Source organism: Aptenodytes forsteri, unplaced genomic scaffold (genome assembly GCF_000699145.1).
Source record: "Aptenodytes forsteri isolate BGI_AS27 unplaced genomic scaffold, ASM69914v1 Scaffold119, whole genome shotgun sequence".
NCBI lineage: Eukaryota > Metazoa > Chordata > Aves > Sphenisciformes > Spheniscidae > Aptenodytes > Aptenodytes forsteri.
In genome coordinates, this window is record NW_008796165.1 from 8,065,496 (window position 1) to 8,083,569 (window position 18,074).

Genomic DNA, 18,074 nt, shown 5'->3' on the forward strand with positions numbered 1-18,074 from the left:
GAATTACTACGCATGACTGCCTGGTCCTCATAGAAATATGTGAGCCCCATCTAAAAATAAATGACCATGCCACCAAGCTTTACACCGCATTGAAACAATACTGTTCTTACTGAAACAGACCTTAAAAACAAATCCGGAATCCAGATTTCTTTAGGCGAGAAGCAGATGTAATCCTATGAAATGTCTCTTTGTACCTACTTCTGTGTTTTGTTAATACCGCCTACACTCTACCGGAACCACCTCCTCTACGGAGATTATGGCAAAATTATAATATTCTCTGGTTCAGAGCTACACCTTAGACAAATTTTAAACATTAGATACTGCAGTTCTCCTTTTTGTAATGCAGTTTGTTATTTTAGTCATCTCTTCCTCCAGAGAAACCTTACAAAGTATGAGGCTGACTCAAGTTTACCAAAAGCAACAGAAGAAAATTCATAATGGTGACAGAAAAAACAGAAGAAAATGTTTTGCAGAGAATCTTTCATTGCACTAAGAAAGAACACTTGACGAAAAAAGAAATAGTCATACCTCTTGTAATTAATTAAAAAAAAAAGTCTAAGTATTATCCATTAACAAAATCTGAGGTAGCTGACAGCTTTGCTGTTAAACCCTACATAAATTGCAGCATCGACTGAACATCAATAAATGCATCTCCACAATACTTTTGCAATGAAGGTAAAATTGCCATCTTCCTTTTTCAAGAAACCAAGGTGTGAACAGGCAACGGTTTAGCCCAGGTCACTTAAAAAGCCTTCATCAGAAACAGGGGTTACACTCGGCGTTTCTGAATTCCACAGCAGCAACCAAAGGCTCGTGTGAGTGTAAACCACCCACATCCCAGGGGTTGCTGAGATGAGGAGACAACTCTCCTTTGCTCCTTAAAGGGAAAAAGTCACAGATCTCTGCTTTCCCATTTTGACAATGCAACAATAGGGGGGACATTCATTCAATGGAAACTTGATACTTAAAAAAAAAAAAATTTGCATTTATCCACAGAATATATTCTTCAGCTATGAATTTTCTTTGCTATCATGCATATTACAAAGCCATAACAAAAACAGTAAACACTTATATTCATGAGATAGTTACAATGGACCAGATAAAACCTTCTCTTGAGTAATATCCAGAGCTACAAGACTAAGAAAAACTTACAGATAAGGTTAAGAAGAAATTTACGATAACTCTCTCCAATAATTATTCCCTAAACCATTTCTTGAAGTTACCCCTGAAGCACCTAATAGCAGGCATTTTCAGATGCAGGATGATGGAAATGGGGGATCCTCGATTGCATTTAGGACAGCAATGCCCCCTTTTCCTGCAGATTACACAGGGGAAAAAATACACAATACATTTGGCTTTTTGGATGGGTTATTTTGCTGGAAAAGTCAGCATTGGCCCTTCTGGGTTTTCTTTTATTTATTGTTGTTGTTTCTGAAGGTAGGATTTAATGATTTAACGCCAGGAATCAGCTTTGCACCTGATTTGTCTCAGGGAGATGTGTTATACTTTATTCCCCATTGCCCTTTGGGATCAGTTTTACTGTGAAGTAAAACCAGACGAGACAGAACTTGAGAAGATAACCATGAGCACATGACGCTTCTCAGAGCATCAGTAAGTAAAAGGCTGTTACAAGAAAGACAAAAAAAAAAGTGTATTTACAAATGCTGAATGCTTATCTGAAAGACAGTTCATTTCACTGAACCACTCCTGAAATTAAAATCTGCAAGTGCTCAAGGCTATTCATGGGAGCGTTAAAGAGAAACACCCCTTTGTCCAAACAAACCAGTGCAATAAAGGCATTAATTTGACTCACTAAGATGACAGACTTGCACATTGTATAACTTAAACATACACGATGGGGAATATATAGAAGGGAAAGTGTACACAGAATGTGTTAGGCATATGAGAACGATGAAGACAAAGCAAATGAACATTTCTGCGGTGGCAGAACCTCAGGTGGGGAGGCAGGACGGGGCAGGGTGAGGGGGCAGGACAACCGGAGGATCCTGTCTGTCTATATCAAAGGCTGAAAGCCCAGTTCCAGATACTGATTCTGGAAATTACCTCAAGTGACAAGAAAAAAAAAAAACCAAACCCCAAACCTTCAAGAAGCAGTCCTGCAGTGACTTTCCACAGGGAACGAGCCAGCCAGTCCTGCTACAACATCTACCCACCTGGGCTGTACAGCAGGGAAGACTGCTGTTTATTAAGAGAAACTAAGCTAATATTCAGTGACTGGAGCCATCAACATGTATAGCCAAAAAGCCACCTGCACTAAAGATATTTTCATTTTATCTTCTTTCTTTCCTCTGTCATTACCTTGCATTTTGTCAAAGTTCAAAATAGGCTGTAAACTCTCAAAGGCGGCACTCGTATCGGGTGGTGTGTCAGTGCAGTGAAGTGCACGATGGGAAACCGATCGTTTGGGGTGCTATCATATTACAAATACAAAATTGGAAAATTTAATCAAATAAATTTTGATTACTGTAGTTTAATTAGTTATAACTAGTAATAATTAGTAAATGTGCTAATTGGATTTTTTGAGGGGTTAAATCACAATCTTCGTTAGATGGCTGTCATCACCATAATGCTTTTGCGCTTTGGAATTTAATGAATTTCATGTATTTCTTCTCATAACCTCCTGTTGTGCAAATACTATATACCATGATACATATGACAGTGTTAGATGGAACACAGATTATCAAAGGTATTCAGATGCCTAACGGCTACTGATTTTAACGTGAGCTTCAGTGGCTAAACAGAAATCGCAGGGGTCTCCTGCACAGCTGATGGAAGCACTTGGGCCATCCTCTAACTGGAGAACACAACTGCAGGTAAGGAGTGGAGAAAAGCAACCGATTTGAAGGAAGAAAAGACGAACAGACCACAGATTAGGAGAAAATGCACTAGGACCGATCCTCTTTAGGTTCCTTTGTGGCTGTGAGATACATCTTTGGAAGAAGAAAGAGAAAAGGTGTTGGAAGCTAAAGGTGTTAAATTCTCGTATTAAAAAAAAGAAGGAAATCCCTTACATTTGACAGCAGTGAGGCAGAAGAGGAGGAAGACATGGTGATACCAGGCTTCTTACTGCAACGTTATGAAAATAACACTTGGCCAGTAAAGCCCCATCTAACACAAGAGAGTGCTGGGATGGACACGCAAGCATACTTTTGCAAAAGAGCTGTGGCAGGGAAAAGAAGGTGAGTTTATGTTGCTGTTTTGGAGTTTTTGTTTTCTTTTACGTATTTTTTAAATCCCCATCCAGATATTGGTCAGGAAGGACCTACATTTTCCTCACGCTGTAACAGTATCTAAGAAAAAGAGATGTCACCTAAGATCAGAGAGCAAAGATGGTGACTCTGCAGGTCTACATTTTTCTACAGCTTATCTTCAGTCAGAGTCTGTTTACAACAGTTTTTCCAGTCTAAAAATTCTTGTCTCTCTCTTTTACACTAAAGAAAACAGCGTGTCAGCAGACATAGTTTAAAGTGAATTGAAGGTTTTAATTGGTGTTTGTAAAAATAAGGTTTTTGAAGCAACTGTGGGTATTACAATTCCACCTTGAAGTCTAATCCGAAAGCAGGAGTGCTAGTGTTGCGTAACGACAAAAATAAACACGACAAGAGACCTACTGTTACTTAAATGTGGACAAGTTGGACCAGCTGTGTAACAGTCAATGCTTCTACAGTAATAGATGTTGACAGCAAAAATAAAAAGAATGCATTACTGAGACATCATCAAATGAGCCCTGTCATTACATGGAAACTCCACCCTGTATAAGCTTGTCAAAAAGTGTTACTGTAATCCTTTGAGAAGCCTCCTCCTCAGGCAATGGAGAAAAAATGTTCAGGATCGGCCCAGAACAGGTGTGTTGTGCTGTAATGCCAGGATTTAATCACGTATCTCTTCACATTAATCTCACAAAGGAACTAACTTGGCTCTATTTGGGCCCATCATGCTACGGTGAGATGATTATTTAACTATCCAATTAAAGTAAGCAAGCTAACAGGGTGTTTAAAAATGGACATTCCAGGGCGTACAATATTTTACAATTATTATTTGTTTTCCTAAGTCCAGCACCAGGCACTGACACTTAAGAGGAACTGATACTATGCGCTCTTTTCAAAGTCAGTCCCCGAAAAATCTCAGTTCACACCTTGATCAACAGTGGCAGAGGCCGGTTTTCCCTGCTCTGAGATACCTTCTTTCGCTTACAGGAGAAACTCCTTAGTGGCGTTTATTTCCTCTTTGCAAAAATCCCCAACCCCACTGCCTGAACAGTAGTTGAGGTATCAACATTTGTAGTGTGGGCCAGAGGAGCAAACCTGGTTAGAAAAGGAAAATATGTCCATCAGATGTATGAAATCAGGTAGCCTCAGAGTAATTCTCCATACGCAGCCTGAAGTTGAACTTCAGACCCTAGACCTGACTGCACTGGCAAGGGTGGGACTGTATCCTGGCCAACTGGCCTTGCTGTTGTTGATGCCACTGAACCCACCATTCAGTTATCCGTTGGCCCCTTCTTATCAGAAGCGCAACATGTGCACGACGTCAGTACGCTGCTGATCATATTTTATTATTTGTGGCTTGTTACTATGGCAATTTAAGTAGCAAACATAAAAACAGGCAGCGTGACAGCTAGCCCACATACCTACAGTGACACGTCAACAGTGTGGTCCAAAAGAGGCAGGAGGTTTCCAAAATGTCATCTGGTCAACACAGCTGACAGGCAGCAAGCAACAGGCCCAATGGCTCATGACTGACCCAGAAGCCTTGGAGGGGCAGGGAAAAGAATGGGACGGCAGATTGATCTGCCTTTAAGAAAGCTTGGAAGAGAAAATGGGTGCCTGAATTACTCACCACCGTACCTCAAGACAGGTACGTTGGATTACTATGAGTACACATATGCATCTCAATGTTTTTAAGGTGTTTCTTTGGAGATTATGTAAGAAACAGCTTAATCAAACACAATATACAAATCTGAAAATTAAATCCAATTGTGGGTTAAATGATGGTATTGTAGCACTTGACATTATAGAAATATGCCCCAAATTTGCCTGATTAAAATTTTATGAGGCTACACCAGTAAATTTTACTAATACATGGATACAAAAGCACAGGATTTAGCTAACCATACTATTACCACCAGCTAATGAAGTGACTCACTTTGCTCAGGTGAGATAAGTCGGTGACACTGTTCTGAGCATCCTGCCTACACCATGAGTCGATGATCAGTGACAGGGAACTGACTGTAAAGCGATGCCTGAACAGCTACAGCCAGCGTCACAGCAAACACCTGTACCATTAGCTGGCAGTGGTAATAGTCATCCTGTACTGAAATAACCATCAGAGGGCACTGCAAAACATGCTGTGCTAAACAGAATTATGCAATAGCTGTGTTGGAAGCTTTCATGTGCATGCAAGTTAAAAATCCAAAGTGGAGAAGTTCAGCTGCATAAACTGACTCATTAATGATTTCATGCTGTTATTTACAAGTGTTTCCAGTTCTATTTCTCTCTCACACACACTTCTGTTTACAGCAAAGCTATATAGATGACTTATTTTCATAAAACACAAAAGAATTTTCTGCTTATCTTCTTGTGGTTTTATGGTGACTTATTGTTGCTATTAAGAAAACAGTAACAGAAACCGGACTCTGTATCCTGTTTGCTATTGCAATATTTGGGAAAAAAATTGCACCAACTGCAATAAGATCTTAAAAAAGAAAAGGTGTTGATGTTTAAACACTTGAAGTTGTCAAGTACCAGACTTAAAAGAAAGCTACATGTTATGTAGCAAACCACAAAAAGACAGTTTTTTTCTTTTTTTCAGGCTAAAGCCCTCTATTGAGTACAGACTGCTTGTCAAATACTCCCTCTCTGGAATAATAATTTCCTAAAGCGAGGTTATTTTTTTGTTTTTAAACTTCCTGCTTCAAAGGCGAAAGTGTCCGAGATCACCTTTTCAGTGTGCTTGTAACAAGTGGAACCAAGGTATAAGTAAATATCCTATTTGTGTATAGAACCCATAGTGTCTGGGAACCTGCCCCCAAAGTTTATGAAATTTTCCATTGGTTTTCTGAATGTCAAAGTGTGTTAGAAAAAACTCCCGTTGGGGAAGAAATGTCACTGGTGATCTCAGTGACAGAAAAACAAAAGGAAATGTGAGAAAAGACTACAGAAGACTTGGACAAAGTCCAATCCAAAGTTTTTAGAGGAATGTATAAAAATTAATTTTCCATTCTCTCTACACACTTAAGAGTAAGTAGAGCACCTGGAGTAAGAAGTCAGGAGACATCCATATCACCACTGTGTGGACACACATTACTGGACTGTCACTGTTCTTGGCCATCCAGGGAAGGACCCACAGCAGCTCAGGGTGCAGAAGCCCATTCCCGGTTCTGTGATCATGGCCTCAAGGCTACCGAGTCTTCTCTTTCTTTAAGCTTTGTCTCCCTTACACTCAGATTTTTCTCAGTTGCAAACTCACTAGGACAGGTTTATCACTATCTGACTTGCCCCTACCTTCTTCTCTCCTAAATACCAATCTCCCCTGCTCTGGACAACTGTTCTGGTCTCCTGTTCCTTTCTCTATTCCACTCCTATCACTCCTACTTCTAGTTCCTTCTCCTATCCCTTATTTGCCCTTATCTCTCTGCCCTTGTATCCTTTTCTTTCCGTTTTCTTCATTTCTATCAGCTTTTATAGTTTCCAGTTCTGAACCTTTCTTGGAACTCATGTGTGATGTGAATTTTACCTTCTTATTAAAGCATTAAAAAACTCCATACCCGACATATTCCTGTTAAAATGCAATAAAAAATTCAATTATATTGTGCCTTGGATTTTTGTTGTAATCCTCATATTAAAATTTGTGTTCAGTATTAACAAAAATTAAAGTCAATTTCTTTACCAATGAATTACAGGTAGCATAAATAAAGAAGAAAAAATGAACTACAGATATTGTGCAGATACCGTGCCTTCATATTATTATAACTGTAATCGGTAAATCTCGTACTAATGAGATACAAGATTTAAATGTGAAGCATTATTGTCAATCAATGTCTATACAACAGGATAAGAATAATCTTGAAAGGAAACACACCTATTATTATAAATTCCTAACTAAGTACTTCATTACTTCAAAATGTCACTCTCAATTTATAGAGTAACAGATAAATATCTCTCAGCTGTATACCTCACTGTGTCTACTTCTGCGTAATTGAAACACTGTTTTTGAAAAGTTTTGTCATCACTTACCCATTCTGTATTCTTCTGAATTGTGATTCAGTACTGGCGTAGTTCTGGTTAAGGTTGTTTTTCAATCCCCTTTTAAACATATACATTTAAGATACATCAATCTAATCTGTTTTTGTTTTCTACCTATGACTTGAAGCTGGTCATTGGGAGAAAACCTGATTGTCGTTTCCTTGTATGAGCATATTAAGTTCTATCATATTAAGCATATTAAGCTCTAAATGTAAACGGTTACTTATGACTAATATTCGAAAAAAGGAAACAAACTGAAAATGACAGTAAACCAATAAGGAGGAGGTTTTTTTGAGAGACCCAAATAAATACACAAAGGAGACTTAAAATTTTTAATCTCTGATGATGGAAGAGACACTGAAACACATCATACCCAGCTTCATTGGCTAAAGAAACATCTGGTTGATTTTGCATCCCCAGCGATTTGTGGAAGCCAGGAGGTATCGGCAGTAACTTTCAACGCTCACCTCATCCTTTATGTCTTCTTGCTGCTGGGCACTGAAGATCTCCATTGCAGCCATCAGCCTCATCATTAGCTCATCCACTGTTGTGTTACCTAGCAACAAAGGAAGATAGCTGAACTTCATATCATTAAAGTTATTAAACAAAAAAGAAGACATTTTAGAATTAATCTGTAAGAAATAGCCAGACTTTAAAAAACAAAAAAAAAGACAGTAGAAAATGCAAGTATCTCAACAGAATGCTTTTAGTTTGCTTTTTTATTGAAACTTAGAAATTGCTTTTACAAATGTTGATCATAGGCTAACATTTTAGGTGGTTCAAATTTGAACAATTGCTTTTATGCTTGCATGGAATAACTATTTTTTCTTTTAATCACTGACGTTAGAGGAAAGGTTTATAACCTTTCCTATATCTGGGGTTCCCTGACATGAAATTGATTTTACAGTTTTAGAATTCCCAGGTATAATCAGGGAGACGGAAGCAATTGCTTAGTCATGTAACAAAAGGTAGGATGTTGGCAGCAGCAGCATCCAAGTGGATTGGTTTAAAAAAACCCAGAATACAGTGACCAAATGGATGTGCGTGCACGCATTTTTATTCAGGTATAACTAGTAGTAAAACTTCAAGTATTATAATATATTCTTTTCAGTGTATTTACTTCTGATAAAACTTGTAAAGCTAATAATAGCGGAAAAGTAAGTCATCTGTGTATATATCAAGAAATACAGCACATACATAGGAAAATACATACCTCCTCACATTTTTCTACCAGTGTGCCTCCAGTCTTCAGTAAGACTGAAAGATTAGTTTAATTTTCTACCAAGATGCACTCAGTCTTTGTTTTCTCTTCTTAAACTGAAGACTAGACTACTCATTAGAGCCACTTGTCATAGTAGTTAAAAGGTCTTGGACCATGAGAAATGGTCTAAAACTATAAACTCTTAACACCTGCCAACCTAAACAGTCTTTGGACATTCGCAGAACAATAGCAACAAGAACTAGATTTATATTTGTGATGCTGGTCAAAATTTTAAAAGGCGTAAACTAACCAGAAGCCACAGTACCACAAAAGAAAATAAAACTGTCCCCATAGTTTCCAACCCCAGGGAAAAAAAAAAAGCGAAAGCAAACTTGGTCCGCATTTCAATAAACACCACTGGGACTTAAGTTTCTACATTGTTGTATCTCTTCTGTAAACATGCCTTCTCACCCAGCCCTGAAAAGCCCTCATTGTTCCTATTTCTAGCATTTGCTACCTTAGCAGAAAATTTTACTCCACATGCTATAACACACATGACTTCAGAGACTACCATTCATTTGAGGGCATATTGTTAAAAGATACCAGTGTCCCAATTCATGGGGAAATAACAAACAGAGCACGTTTGATTTTTGTTAAAAGATAAATTTAAGTAAGGCTGCAACAGATGATCAGTTTAGTTTAGTTCAGTTCAAAAGACTGTTTGCAGAAAACCTGAAAAATCATTAAAACTTAATGAATGCAATGAAATAATTTGGATTATTTTATAATAGAAAGGTGCATTATGTTACGACTTTGAGTCACTAAGTTGCTAAAACAGTTAAGTAATTTAAGCCAGTAAGCACCACTGACTTCAGTGGGATAACGCACGTGCTTAGTTATACACATGCTGAACTACACTGCAGAGTTACAAAACCAAGAAAAACTATTTAAAAGGTTATTTGTATGAAATAAGTTTTCTAAGTGACAGAAGTACTGTGAATTAGTGTTGTGCTGTACCTCGCACTAAGGAGACAAAATCCATGCAAAATTCACAATTTTGGCCATAGGAAGGAGCACTGCAGATTCCTCAAGAAAATGATTAATCCCATATGCAGAAAGAAACAGTAATGCTGTCTGCAAAAGGCAGTATTTCCTGAGGCTGAATTTCCTCAGGAAAATAAGGAGATTCGTATAAAGATTATTAGATATAAGCAATAAATAAATGAGGGGACAGTGTCATAAAGGCAAACTTGTGGAGAAAGCAGAAGAAATGAGAGGCAGCCATTCTTCGATGTATTTTAATTTGAAGAGTTACTCAGAACAGCAGTCAAAGGGCATCACTCCACATCTAAGTCATGTTGCTGTCAGTGAAATCAGTGGAATGGTTATGCCAGGAAGAACTGCTCACGTAAGCCAGAAAGCTTTGCTTATATGAGATTCTATTAGCAACTTAAAATTCTGATCCAATTTGGGATCTCAACACTGCAGGTGGGTCTGAAAAAGCAACTCATGTTCAAGTATTAGCCCACTACATGCAACAGGAGTCCACATGTTAACAAGGAACTACACACAGAGAACTAAATGCATTCCGGCACCACACAAAAAGTGCAGCCAAAATATTTTGGAAATCAGTAATTTATATGGATATAAATTTGGAAAACTAAGTGTAGCTCCTTATTTAGGAGATTTGGCTTCTACTTTAAAAAAAACAAAAAACTTAAACTATGGTTCTACTACAGTCATGGCAACTTCAATCTCTATTACTATGTTAATTAACACATTTATGAATAGTAGCTATTTATACCATGGCAAATGAAAGTTTCTTGTGTGAAATAAATTCATATTCTGAACATCTCAAAAAAGCAATGGTTAGCAAAGATGCCTTCTAACAGTTTCAATACTCACATAAGAAATACTTTCAATATAAAGCGAGAACAGTACCTTGTATTACATTCAATACTTCATTAGATGATCGTTTTCCCATCATAATAAGGAAAAGTGGAAACTGGTCTGTCTTCTGAGTTCGAATTGTTTGGGCTACAACACTCCCGAAGTGTCTAGTGCACATCGTCAGAAACCTATGTGAGAAAAAAATTAGTTAACATTGTAGAGGTGTTTTTGAAGTTAGTTTTTAAAAAAGAAATATGCTAAATCCAGCAGTTTAACTGAGTGTTATCTACTGTTTAACATCTAGGCTCCTGCATTCAATTCTAGAGCTCTTTATCCCTTTTTACGATTAAATTATGAGAATATTTACAAATATATGATAGACCCCAGGTTGTCTAAATTAAAACAAGTAATAAAACAGTGATTTATTTGATGGAGAATTCCATTTCCTGTTACACTATTCTGCAGGCTATAATTCAAAACTACCCCCCCCTAAATAATCACGCTAAATCAATTGTTAAAAACTTCTAAAGAGAAACTAAGTAGAGCCATAATCTAGTAAACATGGCAAAGTATAAAAACAGTGTAATTTCATACAAAAGCATAATTTAATAATGAAAGATCAAGAAATTGTTTTCATCAGTCATAGAATTAAAACGTGGTACTTCAGAATTGTATTTTCATTTGTACTAGTGCCCTGCCAGTGACATACTTTTTAGACCATTGTGGTCTAAAAACAATAATTCTAAGCTTTTGACCAAAAAAAGCTCTTGGATATTAGCATACAGAAGTCTAGCATTAGTATTCTTAACACGATCTTGAATAAATGAAAAAACCGATAAAGCTTTTCTCTTCCATTAGAGGACTGTTTGAAATTAGCATTTCTTTCAAGAGAAAAGGGTAGCTTATGATATGTTTTCAGATCTGATGGTAAAAAGTAAATGTCATAATAATAATGAATTATGAAAGACCAAATGCAAATATAGAATGCTTTAATAAGATCCAATTTAATAAAGTCTGTAAAAATAATGGACTTTTAATAACACGGGTCAGAAAAGGCAAAACAGTGGAAATTCTGAGTAATAGCCACTGGTACAGGCTTATTAATTCTTAATTATGTTCATGAAAGGCAACTTAAATCGTGTGTTTTCTTATGCCTTATGATAATATTTTAGGTAACAACTACTCTGAAATGTATGCTCTAACTGAAGAGCAAAGTCCTGTTGTCACATGCATTAGAAGCCAAATCTATTTGGAAAGACAAACTGCATTAAAATGTCAAGCGCTCCAAGTAATTTCTTCTCAAAGATACTGAAAAGATTCAAAATTGTAATGTTTTTAATCGATACATATTGTATCTAATAAAATGGCTAAAAATTGATAAGCTTGATGAGTACAACATCGGGCTTGTTTGAGGCACCTGAATGATGAAAAAAAACCCTCCTCAGAGACAATTTGTAGCATAACTGTGGCCACAGTTGGACAGAAGGCATTGAGCAGGGGTAGCTAGTGAGTATTTCGAAGTCATAAATGTTACTGCCAAATACCTTTCCTTGCCTCCTTGATTCTCTGTCTTTTGCAATTCAGAACGATCACACACAAAGACAATGTCAAAAACGCCAAATAGAGACTGCTATATCAGAAATAGCTACGTAGAGACATAGCATCTGTAAGATAAAATAAAGCGTCCATGAAGTCTGGACATATAAACTCGTAAGCTAAATAATGTTTTTTGATGTTTGCTTTTCAAGGTGGGAATACGTAAGTGAAATCTTGGCCACACAGAAGTCAGTGGTGATCTTCCATGGCAAAATGACTTATGGGAATTCAAGGTTTTACTCCTGAAAGTAACAAAGACAGGGGTCAATTGAACTGAATTCCTGAAACTTGTGTATTAAAACTGTTTAACAGTCTTCAACATGCCACGGAAGAAAAGCACTCAAGTTTGATGGGAAAAGAAAATATTTAACTGGAGGTGAAAAAGTGCTGTAGAGAATAGTGCTAGAAGGAACAAAACTAAGAGACTATTACAATACTAGTTGCACTAGTCAAAGGTGTTGGTTTTGTTTTTGTTTTTTTTTTAATCAATTCTGTATTTAGTCAATGCATAACTCAGTCTCAAAATATGCTTTTATAGGTATGGATTTTGTATGCAGAGAATTCTGAATGAAGTAGGTATTTCAGCACATTAAAAGTTCTCCCAAATAATTTTTTTCCAGGAGATGAATTTTTATACATGGAACTCTGGCTGACTACATAGAACCTAACAGACTATGATACCTCGGGGTCCTCTATAATTAAGGCTGGGAACAGGTTTCAGTTCCCTGGCTTCAGAAGATGGCATGTTGTGCCAGGCTGTTGTAAGGGTACACATTCTTTCCTGGTTGAGTAACAGCAGAACAGATGCCAGATGCCAGTATCTCCCCATCATGGTGGTGTTTTTTTCTTGGGGCCACTTCTTAAAGCCCCTTGTGCCATCTGCCCTGCTCTTTCAAATCTCCTCCCTTCTTCTGCTGCTGTTGCAATCTGCTCAGCTCGCAGGGAGAGCAGCCAGCTCGCTCACATACCAGTTACAAGAGCAGCACATACCAATTCTGACCCCAATGCCACAGATTTGCCACCGCTGCCATCAGGCAGCCTTTGTCTTTCTTGGGGGAGGAATGAGAAACAACTCTTCTTCCTAGCACGTCTGACTTTGAATAATGAATGTCCAGATTAGAGCATGGGCAGCTGCGATGAGGATGTTCGTGGAGGATGAATGACCAGCTGGTGGTTATCAATGCATATCTTCAGAGCAGAGTGAATACACACGAGAAACTCTTCTCACTAACATGATCCATCAAAATGGATCCTGCTTTTTGGAACCAAGTAAGACCCCACTTGTCTGTTGAACTAAAATGTAGTAAAGCCAACAAAAATGTGAAGGTGGTCAAACGATGCAACGCTGAATAAAGAAATAGCAGCAGCAATCTCCAATGCCTACACCGTATAACTCCTGTTCAGCAGCAATTACTCACTCACACATGTGCTCTTCGCCAGGTCAGTGGTAAGTGCTCAGCAATTACTCATAACGCGCCTCTTCTTTTCATTTTACTAGATGGGTAGGAATTGAATTTTCATTCATGATCCCTGTTCAGTTTTTCTCATGCCTTTTAATAGATTTTGCAACTACTTAACTAATCTTGCATTTTTTTTCCTTTTCTGCCTTTACTGATTCTGTATTTGCAGACCTTTTTACTTTCTTCCACATTCATATCTAGCAAAAAAAAAAAAATCTCCTCTGTGCTAATGTTTACTGTCAGAAGTATGTGAGTAGGACCAAAACAATTCGGTGCAATAACCAGTATCTTACTCTGTGCATCACTAACAAGGGATTTTCTTACTTTCATCTAAACAGAAGTGTGCCAGATCTTTCAGTGGCATCTCCAGAGCTGCCAAGAGAACTGCCTGTGGAGTGCATCAAAGAGCCAGATGTCCCTCCAGGGAGAACTGTTTTCCACAACACGCTGGATTACTGTGATCTCCAACCAAAAGTGGAAATATAGGAACACTGCCAGAAAGGGAGGGCAAATGGCACCCTACTAGTCCTTTTATTTTTAAATTACAAAAATATTCAAGGAGGGAGAAGTATGAGAAAGGCAAAAAAGCATTTTATGAAAGAAAAATCCATTAAAAAAAAAATCTCGAAAGTTACATGAATAAAGTTCATCAAGAGAAGTAAGAGTTTTGGCAGACAGCATCGTTTCTTTACTTCTTTCATGACTTGCTAGCAATGAAACCAGCAGTTATTAAAGCTACAGAATAAACATGGATACTGACCATGGCTTGACAAATACAGAAACAAACCCTAAAAAAATTACAAACTTATCTTTAATTTTTTAAATGTAGATTGAACAGGTATTAATTCTTAGACATAGTTCACTCCTTAGTTAAAAGCAGCACACAGGAAAAACTATTCTGGTGAAATGAAGATGTTAATTTGGGTGGTTGCTGATCACTGCACAGCAGTTATCCCTCCACGTGCACTCTGAGATAACCTGTGCAAAGAGTTATGTTTGCAGCACATTAGTTTCCCAGAGAAGCATGTTATCATTCCCTACCAGATAATATGTGACATATTATATTAAAATACACTCCTAGCATAACTTTTTTGTAGTTTTATGATAAAATGTAATTTTACTTAAAAAAAGCTCCTAGAAGGCAATTATGAAAAAACAACAGCTTTAAAAATCTACTGAAAAAAGTTTAAAATATTACTGAGTCTCAAAACCAAAGGGAATACTTATTACAACTTAAGTCTGTGGTCTACCATAGGTCCTGATCTCAGATACACTATGTAGAACTTTGTAAATGCTGGGGTTTAGCAAGAATATGTTTTCGTGAGAACGTGCAGCTTTTAATTTTTAACAACAAAATTGGCCACCTCTGGCTGAAGTGCTGATCATCAAAAGCGTTGATCTCGGAGCTCGATATTTTTTTATCTCTGGAAAGCTTTTGATCTATACGATACCTATTTACACCACAAAATATGTATTGCCTTTGGAGGGGGGGAGCCCAAAGGAGAAAGCCAACCCCTAGGTGGGAGATGGCAGCTGTTCCCAATGGGAGGTGTTTCATCATTACAATGACTGCTATTATCTCATTGTTTCTTTATGTATCTCCTGCTCATGTATTATGTTGTTCCACATTTTTGTTATTCATATGGACAGGATCTACTGCAGCCAAGTTTGGATCCGTGATTATGCAAGATCCCTCCTTACCACACCATGAATATGAACAAACAAACAAAAAAGCTACGATGCTAAATACTTCAGAAAAACATAAACATTCCTTTAATATTTCAATTTAAACAATTTAGTAAGCTAAGAGCATCTCTGGTGTCCAGTCCCTAAAGGGGGCACAAGGCAGAGGCATTCGTTGGTTCCCAAACTGTCACGTTGTATTTTCCAATGTGAACTGGTTCAAAGTGATTCCTACTCTTACCTAGTAGAGGAAGAAGTTACAAAGAATTGAAGAACTGAAGAGGAATTAAAGGAAGAACTTAGCAAAGAACTAATGATTCCGAGCAGTAAGAGTCCTCTGCATTTCCATTAAAATCACAGTGCAACGCAGCACTGCTGCCTGCTGCCTTTGGCCTTGATCCAGCGGAAGGACTCTAAAAGAGCAGAGGAATTCAGTCTCCTTTCTCTTTCCACTCAGAAAAGTGGCAAGTGGCACAGCTTTGAAAGACATGGACACCACCTACCAGTCATTACCGAAACCAAGTATTAATTACTCAATGCCTGCCCTCCATTGTAGTATCAATTTTCAGTTACCTACTGGAATCAAACTGATGATACAGTTTGATAGGATGAATAGCTCTGCATACCTCCCAAAATTAATCTATCTTCTCAAGACATTATGAATAAAATAAAAATGTCAAGCAGTCATGGCATAGTATAGTTGCAGAAAGAGTAACTAAACCTAAAATGCTAATTCTAGCTCTTTTTTGTTAATCAAGTAAACCTGCAGAAGGAAACTAATGCAGAGCAAGCTGCATATGGTGCATTGTAGTGTACTCCTGGAATGTGCAAAGAGGGACAACTGATGCTACATTTTGAATGTTTTTTGTATGTTCAAACAAAAATTGAAAGCTCTCCTTTGCTTTTGCTTTTCTTAAACTCTCCCCAGCACCTTAAGGTTAATTAATAATTGTATTAGCAAATCTGTCTAGTGCATTAAAGGGCAAATTCTCTTCCATACAGAGGGAACTCTGCTCTCAAATGTATGGATAAAAAAATGTATTAAAATAAATATAAAAAACTGCATAGGAATTTAGATCAATTTTTCCTTATTTTCTGTACCAACATAAATAACAGAGATCTGGTTATTTGTTACAGTCTTACTCATATCAATATTTCTGTAGTTACTTTTAATTTTTACATACTGGTGGGAAAACTTTGGAAAAGTTCTTCCTGAAATGAGGCCCTTTGGCACGTGGTGCCCACTATGCTTCTTGCAAAGGACTTTTTAACAGAAAGACTGCACTGTAGATGCTTTTTGCTATATCATCTCAGCCTTAAGTCCTGCTCAAAAAGCAGCAGCAGGACAAAATCTGATAACCTCTTCTAAAATATCTAATCCATTTCACTCTGAACTGGTGTTCAGTCCATAAGTGGGATGGTTTTGGGCCAAAAAAGTGTGATTTATTTATGGCCAGATACTTCCCAAGGCCAACCTTACTTTGAGAAACTTTCAAACTTCAGAAATGGCTGTGAAAAAAATTTAACTTCTTTCTTGAGCATGAAGAAAACAATGATGAATATTAAATATGCAAGATTTCTGATTATTTTAATAATAATTTTATACTGTGCAAAGTCAACATAAGACTCATTAAAATGTTAATGTAAAAATAACATTTTTCTATTAGGTATTTACATTTTTAAAAAAAGTAAAAGCTGAGGTCATGAAATGGAATCCAGTCTCCCTAATACAGACTTATTGTCTTACCCACACTGGTAGGGTCATAACTGTTGACTCAAACACAAGGGGGAACGAGCAACAGATACAAGGTATGGTTTAAAGATGTATAAAGCAGCCTGAATCTGATGATGTGGATATCCTCTTTAGTATCCACACGCTAAATATCCAGGGATTCAGATGTAAAAAGCATGATTTTATCCACTTTTTCTTTTTGTGAGAGTAAAGCCTAGCTGAGTGGGTTATCTATCTCTTCATAAAACATGGAAGATCTTATTTCATCCTGCAAGGTTCAAACAGATTAGGTAAATACTGTATAACCCCATTTAGTCTAAAACACATCCCTCTAGAAACTCATTAATTCATCTTTCAGATACCACTGGACACCAGACAAAATCATTGGTAAAAGTGTAAACAAAATATACCTGGACCCCTTGCTAAAATGCTATACTAAAAATGGAAAACACAAGATGTGCTTGCATATCAGTGGTAGCTTTGATTATTGCCTATCATATTAGAAAGGCATGTAATATATGATTTGCTAAGGAATATCCAAGGCTTGCTACAGGTGGATTTAATAATAACCTAGATAAGAACAGAGAGTATGTTTAGTTACTTTACAGATGTTAGTAAAGTGGGAGAAGCTACAAGCACATTGGAAGTCAGTAAAAGAATTCAGATTAATCTTCACAAATCAGAGAAACATCCTGACAAGGAAAATGCAATTCAACAAGGTCAATGAAAGTCTCCGAGTAGGAGGAACAATTGCACAAATACAGAATAAGAATCAAGCAGTAAGGGAAGAAGAAAAGTCATGATGTGAAGAAGACAAGCATCATATTGGGGTGAGTAAACAGAAGCATGGTTTGTACAACACGAAGTAATCCTCTTTCTGTATTTAGCACTGAGAAGGCAGTTTTAGGCACAGTGCATCAGTAAAGGTGTGGACCAATTACAGAAGGACGACATGAGGGTTGCAATAACGAATATCTACAAAAGGACAAGCTACAAGGAAAGGCTGAAGGAATCATGGTTGCTTAATCTAAGAAAATAGGAGTTAAAAATAGCACCATTTAAGTCCAAAGAACACAACAGCCGAAAAGAAGACAATACCTTATTGTCTACTGAGTGGACCAAGATATAATTGTCATTGATTGCTGCAAGAGAAACTTCAGTTAAATATTAGTGTGAACTGCCTAAAGGCAGTGAAAGTCAAGTACTGGAACTGATTATGGAGAAATGCTGAGAAACCTCCCTCACAC

General features: G+C 37.3%; 1 protein-coding gene across 2 annotated transcripts in view; it reads right to left on the reverse strand.

Annotated features, from left to right (window-relative positions):
- FAF1 (Fas associated factor 1) overlaps positions 1 to 18,074 on the reverse strand; it is a 175,700-nt gene that overhangs the window by 24,254 nt on the left and 133,372 nt on the right. For both annotated transcript variants that reach the window (XM_009287352.2, XM_009287351.2), the window contains exons 14-15: positions 10,408 to 10,544; positions 7,733 to 7,821 (exon numbers count right to left, since the gene is read on the reverse strand). In XM_009287352.2, coding sequence (XP_009285627.1) covers positions 7,733 to 7,821; positions 10,408 to 10,544 — 226 coding nt within the window. The remainder of the gene's footprint in view (positions 1 to 7,732; positions 7,822 to 10,407; positions 10,545 to 18,074) is intronic.